Below are 9,245 nucleotides of genomic sequence, written 5' to 3' on the forward strand. Positions count from 1 at the left end.
TCATGCATAAGCGTGCATGACCACTTTAAAGGAAAAGCTTGCACAAACCAGGAGCGACAAAAAATGACAAAACATGCTGATGCCTCTCAATTGACTAAATCAATTACATTGTGCAATGCAGTTAATATGGACGGAATGTGTTAGCAAGGATACTTTTTTTTTAATGCGTTTTTCCGGATCTGAACAATTAAATGACCTTTGTAACAGAACAAAATAAAGATTGAAGTTGTCATTATTAATTTAATTCCTAAATTTTGCGACCAAAAAATAGGAAATCTGACACATTAAATATAGTAGCTTATTACAAAAATCTCAAATGGATTTCTACTTGATATTTTAAAATATAAAAAGGTATCTACACATTATTAAAAAAAACTGAAAAGTGTTTAGATGCGTATTAAGGATACTTAACCACTGTTGTATTTTGTACCAAATAACATGCAAAATATATTATAAGTGTAACTGATGTTATTGTGACAGAAGTGGTTCCCTTTGTGGAGGAACCAAAGATTTACGCAGAAGAGCAAGAACTGCTGATGGATGGACCAGATGCAGGGGAATCTCCTCCCGTCTACCAGGAGCCCATGGCAGACCGAACAGATCTCAGATGGAGAAGGTAATGTTAAATTACAAACACTAATTCAGTTATTTACTATTTACTCTAAAAACTAGATGTTGTAATAGTTTTGGAGAGCCAAGATAGATCACACTTTTAAATGCGTTATGCATTCATAATAAATGAAGATATTCGAATTCAGTAGAGTTCATTCTAATACATCATTTTATTAAATTTTCATAATAGTAAACATTTTAATAATATCATTTCATGTAATAATCATTTTCTAATTTTTGTTATTTCGGTTATACAATCCAAACAATTCTTACTGAAATGCTCTGTAACGTTGTACAACGACAAACTAATTTCAAACGAAATTGGTTTTGTTTCTATATTTTTTTTTAAATGTAATGTGCTTATATTCATTTGATTTTAATGGAATTACCAATCAAACACTTCGTTCAATGTTCCTTCAAATTTACTGTATTTTCTCGAATTCCTTAAGACGGGATGTCCGTGTGTAATGATTCTTTTAAGCACTCTGTATACAAATATAAGCATTACATACATTTAGTAAAGCCTCTGTCATTATTTTGAGTTTTTGTTTGAGGATGAGTTTGGGATATCCAAGGGAAGAAAATGCTACAGATATAAGAGATGATTATGTCACTAGAAGTTGGTGAATATATAATGGGATGACCTCAACTTGTATTAGAAATTGCCATTACTGATTTCGGATGTAGATTAATAAGGGCTAGAACCTTCATAAATAGTATTCATTTTATCAAACAAATGACCAGACACCAGTGCTTGCAGTGTGTCAGTTCTCAATCACCAAGGAATTTGTGTTTTCAGCTAAGGCGGCATGGCATATTGTAATTGATCTTGGAAATCTATTGCTGGCATTTAAATATTTGATATTTACTGTCCAGAGGAATTTTTATATGTAGGTTGGGCTCACAATTTGCGTATTCGTGACTATCCGGTTTAGATTTAGTGAAATGTCATGGCTTTGGTTAATGATAAATAACATGTAAACTGTGCTTTGTTGTTTGTTGTACAGTAATTGGTATGTAGAGGTAGTACTTTTGGTCATACTATAGTTTCGGAATTTCAAAGGTGATGGTAGTTCATTTCATGGAAGTTTTTCTCAAGCCTTAAAACATTGCACATAGTGGTTGGTGCATTGCCTTGCAGTGGTCACGGGTCTGATGCACTAACTAGATATAAATACATATTATGTAAAGTGTTCTTGTCAATCTGTAGCTAATATCCGGGTATTTTTTATCTAAAAAAGTTTATGAATGCTGCATTTTTTTTAAATGGTGTTTTCTTGCACATGTCTAGACAAATTACAAAGTATATATGTATTACTATTTAATTATTCAAGAGAAATATCCCGTCTGAATAGAGTTCTCTATATCCGTTGAAGAGACTAGATCCAATTTATGCAAATTGGATATTTTGCATTTATGCATTGTATAGCATGCCTACTCAATAATCTCAAACTCAGATATTGGACCATCCTGAAATGTATACTCCCAGGGTTAGTCAGGGTGAGTTGTTGTTGCGGCACCGCCAATGTTTACCAACATGTGGTTTTTAAAATTATTACAATTAAGAAATATTAATAAAGATTTCTAAATGTAATTATGGTAAATAAAACAGGACAAAATTTCAAATACATGGATATATTAACATCCAAACACGACAAATTTACTGGTTTTCAATACTTGGACAAGGCAAGATTAGTATTTAAATTATTGCATGATTCAAAAATTTTTTTCATTCAAAATAAATAGTATAAATGCTCAGAAACTGTGCAAAATTTGAAAATTAAGTAATAATTTAGGTTTAACTCAGGAGACTAAAATAATTCTGAATAACATTTGTAACTTACCATCGAAAGAGATATTTTTTGGACAACAATACATCTCTGTTTGGCTTGTGTAAGTAAAGGGATATGAAAAGCTAGATATTGTAATCGACAGTTTTAGCAAAAATTGTCTTTACAGTGGGTTTCAAAGGATGTCATGAACAATCTGCGGATACAACTATCTACCCATTAATAAAAGCATTTTCAAATCATGTGTGTCTGCCACTGTTTTCAACAGAAGAATATTGACTGGGCTTAAATCTAGATGTATTTTATCACCACGAGACATTGAATCAGTCAATGAGCCTCTTGGTAAATATTTCTTATAATTACGTGTTTTATTATTATATCTCAACTCACAGAGTGAATGTAGCAAAATGTATAATAAATATTTTGTTTCTTTCATATAGTGTAATTGATGTTCTTAAATTTTATTCTTTCACTATAGTTAATTTTGGGTAGCATTTTTTAAATTTAACTTCAATTTGTTAACAAAAACGTTGTATGGAAGTAACAAATAAAGAAATTATTTGAAATGTTCCAGCTGCAGAGCAGATCAGTACTGTTGACATTTCAGAGGTCACACCTCTTAGTGACAACCTCCAAGGCAGAAACGCCCCCACTACCCCACCAGAGGAACGTAAAGATACAGGTAACTAACTGGGTCATTTTGAAATGTTGAAGATGGAGCTTGTATTATCTACTATTACCTTAATTACATTTAAAACATACAAACCAATACTTAAAACTTTTATTTTGTGATGCCTTTTTGATAGCAAGGATTATTTCGTGATGTGTCTGGCGAAAATAGCCTTGCTATCGAAAGGCCTCACAAAAATAAAAGTTTTTAAGTACGGGTTTGTGTGTTTTGAATGTAATAAGATAATAACTAACGTTCATAAATTTAGTATGTAAATATACCTAATGTACAAAAATATTAATTTACAACTTTTTTCACGGAACGTTTCTCAAATAATAAATAAAGATAATGTGTGATACTAATTCCCAGTTCACTGATATCAACGATAAATCTAATGCTAATTAACTATGTAAGCAATGTTTTCGACGCGGAAGTGAACCAGAAAATCTTGAGATTACTTATGACACCAGTCACATAGCCTAAGAACAAAGAATGACAACGTATTAAGTGGGTTTATTATGTTGGTGAACATTGCGTTTTGTGACGTGGCAGTTCATAATCACTCGCATGATAGCGCTCTATTGTGACTGGAACAAAGTGTCTCCGTTGTTGTTAATGGAAGAAGAGAAGATTTCGACACTGTCATAGCTACTATCTGAAAGTAAAATATCATGCAGTGTATTGTTTAAAGAAAGAAATTATTAGGGATTGTCCCTATTGACGGATAGCTCAAAATGACGGGTTTCCCATAATGACAATGATGGTTAGTTACGGGACTATTACATAAAGAAAATTCCTGTTAATGAATTGGGCAGCAGCTTATATTGTAAATGCCACATGTGGACAATTACGCAAAATTCAGCGTAACGTATTATACATTTCTTTATTCAGCGGTACAACTCGTAATAACAGTGAACTCGCTCACTAAAATATCTTCTTATCTTTCATGGTTCCCAAGGAGGGTTGACTTCTGGCTGATTTATACCTGATAACAAAACATGCACTTAGAACAGTAAAATCCGAATGAATTACTTGCATCTGGGCAACCAAATGAATACAGAAAGGCAACACATTACTAACTACAAATGATCCGAGTTTTTTAGTAAAAGATCAATACATCTAATTCACGTTGAGGGCTCACTGGTGGGTAGAGTTCCTTTCTAGTTTTAAGGGTTTTTGTAAGTATAAAACTTGAGGGAGTGCCATCCCTCTTTAAAAAGAAAGTTAAAGCTAAATTTCACCTTTTGATAATATTAAGCAATTGTAAACTATTATTAAATTGAGCATATCTCCATTTAAAACAAAAGGTAGATACAAAATAAATAATATCAGATAAAAGATTAAATCTACTCCTTTAGGAATTCCCGAATCCCTGTCTACGCTGGGTGTTCTTTGCATGAATTCTCAGAATTGGATGAATAACTCTCCGGAGGTTAAAGATATATTTTAAACATATACTACAACACTGACAAATACTCCAAAAAGTGGTTAATAAATCACACCTTTACCTGTGCTTAGTCACTTACTTGGATTTTCTTAAATAAATTGTTAATTTACACAGATGGCTGGATGAGTTTGCCTACGGATATTCCAATGAGCTGCCCTCCTGGCCTAGAGTATCTCTACTACACTGACCCGTCCTACATATTTATAAGGATATGGAATATGGGAAGGTCAGTTTAGTACATCATAGACGTATTAATCTTACACTTATATTATAAAAAGAAATAGAATCTCTCTATTTTCAAACAAGCTAAAAATAATATAGTCTTTTATATAATCTCACCTTCCACCAGGATTAACTGACAGTGTAGCTGTAACTTATCCACATTCTGAGTAAGCCTACCAAGGGCTAATATCAATAATAATACATATGTGTGTTTGTTTTAGAATACTCAGATAAGAAATTTTAATACTGAAAGGAGTTAAAAGACTTTGGCTAAGGAATTAGTATGTGTTCTATTTTTAGAGTGCTATTAACAATAAGTTTTAAATCTAAATATTTCCAATATTGCCTTTGGTCCTTGTAACAGTCTGTAGGAAGATTATTTCCACCAGTGCTTATCGAATTTCACCACTTGAAACTTTGACGTTGTGTGCTATCTAACAGCAAACAACAGAAAACATTAATAATTTTAAATATATTACAGAAAAGTATTAAACAAGTTGTAATGGATTATTAAGATTTTTAAAAAAGGTGGTACATCACATTGAACTATTATTCTTCAACTTCTGGAAGCTTATAACATTTCCTAACCTTGTTGTTGTAAACATTTTTTTAGAAATTCAAACGGTTTTTAAAAAATAGTAACCCGTGAGAATAAATTAATAATATATCACCACTTGTTAAAATAATAGTCGGTACTTTTAGGGTCTGGTATGTAGTTAGTTGACAGTGATTAGACATTTATTGACATGTCTGACAGATGGCTTAAAAGTGTGCCAATCTAAAAAAAGTATGATGTGAGAAAAATTATCATTTTATATTTTTACTCTTTTGACACGCAAATTTCTACCCCTACCAAAACCCACGTGGCTGGCAATAAATTTCTTTCTTATGGGAAATTTTTCTTTCGATTTCAAGAAAAGCCTGTTTGAGTGCTTTATGAGATACAATCAATTTGGGAGTTAGACCTTTTACTAAACTTTCAACAAAGCACAAAAACCAAATATACACAGTGTGTATGTGTGTTTTTTTAAGTGTTTTAATTGATTATAACAGAAAAACACAAATACAAAATTACTTTTTTCACTTTCAGCTATTTTTGGCATTAGAACTAAAGGCAAATATAAAATAAGAACTAAAGACATAGAACAAGTTTATTATGCTGAAGAAGAATCCAATTGGTTCTTCAGAAACTGCTGTGATCCAAGTAATCCTTTTGGAGTGAAGATCGTGGACCGTTCCAACAAAGAAGTGATTCATTTGGAACGACCACTGGCCTGTACTTTCTGTTGTTCACCTTGTTGTCTTCCAGGTAATATTGGAGGAAAGGTTTAATTGTATAGTAGTAATGGCTATCAAGTTCAAGAACTGCTTCAGCTTCAACAGTAAAATTCTTCTACAGTGACCTGTACCTGTTCATGCTCACTCTGCTACAATTTGTTTAAGGCCCCCCCATCCACTTACAGTTCGAACTGCAGTTCTTGACTGCAGTCAGAACTGTGAACGGTGGACTGTGGACTGTTTGAAAAAAATGTTCACGTCCAGTACGGACTGCAGTCGCGGACCGCAGTCCGTTCGGTGGCGTGGTTGTCGTGGTCAGTCTTTCCGGTGTTTTGCCGTAGGTGTGTACTTTGTAGTTATTATTCGTTTATATTATTTATTATATTTTTTAGTTATATTATTCGTTTTTGTGGCTGTAGGAAAAGTGCATTCTAAGTTCTTATCGTATGTGAAGTTAAAAGTGCAATGTCTACGTTTGAAGATTTGGCAGCATACGCTGTAATAGCGGTAGCTATTAAAAAACGCAAGAAACGAAGGCATCAAATGTGGAAAAAAGAATGGCTTCAGAGGAAGAGATTTAACCACGTTCAACCTTCTTAGGGAGCTTGAAGCATATCCTAGAGACTGGAAAAACTACTTAAGAATGGACGAGAAAACGTACTTTGATTTATTACGTATAGTAAACACCATTGAATTACCAAACAAGATACAAAAATGAGGGAAGCCATTACACCACATGAAAAACTGACTGCGACATTGCGGTATCTAAGCACTGGCAGAACAATGGAAGATTTAAAGTTTTCAACGAGAATTTCCCCCCAAACATTAGGAAGAATAATTCCAGAGACCTGCTCAGCTATTGTCAAGGCCTTGAATTGACTATTGCAAGGTTAGTAAGCCTAATGTGGTGTTTCAAGTAGTTTTGAAAAATCCAAAATATGAAACCAGATAAAAGTTAGAAAAAGAAATAAAGTAGGTCTTTGTTGTTTTCGAATGCCAACATACTGTTAAGAAATTACAATATTTTTAATCTGCTTATGATTTGTTAAGGTACATAGCCTACACATTGTATTATGTCACTACTTTTTGCTAATTTTAAATTACAACTCCCAGTATCTCTAAACGATTACGAGTTCATTTCTGTGTGCACACAACATTTAACCATTTTTTATAAAAGTAGTAAAAGGTAATGAAACTCATACAAAATTATTGTAAACATTATATTATCCATACTTGTATTTGTTGCGTTGTACAAACAACACATTTACTTTTTATAACTAAGGAAGAAAAAGTAAAAAATCAATTTAATTAATGTAAGTATAAAGATAAAAAGTAATACGTACCTATGGTGTATGTTTAACCACAAATGAGTAAAGTAATAATTATAAAAACTATGACACTGTCAAACATAACATTGCAATCTAGTATTACAAACACATGGCAGCTCACAACAGTACCGCATATGAATAAAGATTAAAGTGTAATTTTAATTGAGTGCAAAATATTTTCACCACAAACAAAAAAAAAATAATAAATGTAATTTTGTTCAACATATAACTCTCAATGTACTCAACTACTGGAGTAGGCCTACTAAAAAACCGCACAGCTTGGGTTGTGAAAAGTTTACAGGTTTAAGCCTACTTGTTAATAATAGAACACTTAATTTAGATTTGTATAGTTGACACTGAAGCCAGACATTGCTGTATCATCATACATTGGTTCATAGGTTGATCTACCTCCTGAACTTGGGGTAACACTAGCTGCCGATGGTTGTTGTGGAACTTGAGTAAAGAATACCTGGGTTAACTGTAGCAAATCGTGTTAGTCCACCTAGTTCTGCTTCAAACAGGCATCATTAATGATTTTCTGCGCAATAAATCCTTTGCTCATTGTTCAGCAATCTCAGCTTTTGAGCAACGTTCTTCCCAAAGGCGTCGTAGTGATCTTCTTCTTTTGTTTGTTGCCAGTCGTTGTCCAATATTAACCAAGACTTGATCACACGGGGACAATTTTTTTTGCCGTTTAAAAGAAATCTTTAGGTTCAGGTGTTGCAGAGGTAATATTGGAAGCGGTTCGAGCAACTTGAGGAGGATTCTGTAGAGATTGGGGCGCTGGTACATTTCCTCAGCATCTAATGGTTTCTTTTTGTGAATCGTCCATCAGCATCTCCTGTAAAAAAAAAAATGTTTGAAAAAAAAAAAAAATGTCAAAATCCGTGACTTTTCGCGGATTTTCCTTTATTTCCGTGCCCGGTAGACACCCTGTCATTACTTAATAATGAACCACAATATCAATAATGATTCAGTTTATCACCACAGTACATTCTTAACTACTTATTTATTACTTTCTCAAAATATTATATTGAAAAAATTACAGAGGGGTGGCGAACGGAAAACGAGGGGTGATACGGTTCTCGATGGGTTTGATTTCATTAAAATTTGTTCCGTACAAAACGCTGGTCTGAAATATGACAGCTGGACAGTTTATGAATTGTTTTCAGGTACCGAATACAGCCGAGGAGTGGAAACAAATTGCACAGGAGTACGGGGAAAAATGGAATTTCCCCAACTGCCTAGGCAGCATGGATGGAAAAGCATATAGCCATAACACCACCACCTGGAAGTGGTTCTTACTTCTATAACTATAAGGGTTTCCATAGTCAGGTACTTTTCTGCATTGCTAGTGCAAACTATGAAATAATTTATTTTCATTTTGGTGTTAATGGCCGGGTATCTGATGGAGGAGTTCTGAAAGAGACAGACTTCAACAAGAAACTAACAGATAAAAGCCTCAATTTACCTGAAGAGGGCATTTGTAGACGGCGAAGCTCTTCCATACGTATTCATTGCAGATGACGCCTTCCCCCTAACTGAGGTCATAATGAAACCCTTTTCCTATAGGGTTGCAAACAAACCTAGAAAGGTATATAACTACCGACTCTCAAGAGCACGCCGAATGGTCGAAAGTGTTTTTTTGGGATTCTCGCTGAGAGATTTCAGGTTCTACAAAAACCAATCACCTTCATTGACTTGAAAGAAAAGTGAATAGTGTTGTTGTTGCGTGCTGCTACCTGCACAACTATTTGCGTAGGACAATCCCTCAAAGGTACTCACCTAAAGACTGGTTGGATTTAGATGACGACGAAGTTGGTGTGTCTAAGCCTGGACCAAGAAACCAGCGATCACATGGCATTACAAGTAAGACAAACCGATCGCCCAATGGCTAG

General features: G+C 33.8%; 1 protein-coding gene across 1 annotated transcript; it reads left to right on the forward strand.

The window, feature by feature from the left end:
- Window positions 1-479: 479 nt before the first annotated feature.
- LOC124374067 lies at window positions 480-9,245 on the forward strand. The gene is made up of 4 exons (XM_046832365.1): window positions 480-616; window positions 2,977-3,084; window positions 4,634-4,745; window positions 9,110-9,245. The coding sequence occupies exons 1-4, from the start codon at window positions 541-543 to the stop codon at window positions 9,243-9,245; spliced, it is 432 nt and encodes a 143-aa protein (XP_046688321.1). The 5' UTR covers window positions 480-540.

The sequence above is a fragment of the Homalodisca vitripennis genome, unplaced genomic scaffold (assembly GCF_021130785.1).
Source record: "Homalodisca vitripennis isolate AUS2020 unplaced genomic scaffold, UT_GWSS_2.1 ScUCBcl_7167;HRSCAF=14729, whole genome shotgun sequence".
Lineage (NCBI taxonomy): Eukaryota > Metazoa > Arthropoda > Insecta > Hemiptera > Cicadellidae > Homalodisca > Homalodisca vitripennis.

What these genes read in the sequence shown, in the direction of transcription:
- LOC124374067 (XM_046832365.1), top strand. Translation starts at nt 541, where the DNA reads ATGGACCAGATGCAGGGGAATCTCCTCCCGTCTACCAGGAGCCCATGG. An exon ending in ACAGATCTCAGATGGAGAAG is followed by an intron (nt 617 to 2,976) that starts GTAATGTTAAAT and finishes GAAATGTTCCAG; the next exon opens with CTGCAGAGCAGATCAGTACT. An exon ending in AGGATATGGAATATGGGAAG is followed by an intron (nt 4,746 to 9,109) that starts GTCAGTTTAGTA and finishes CTATTTGCGTAG; the next exon opens with GACAATCCCTCAAAGGTACT.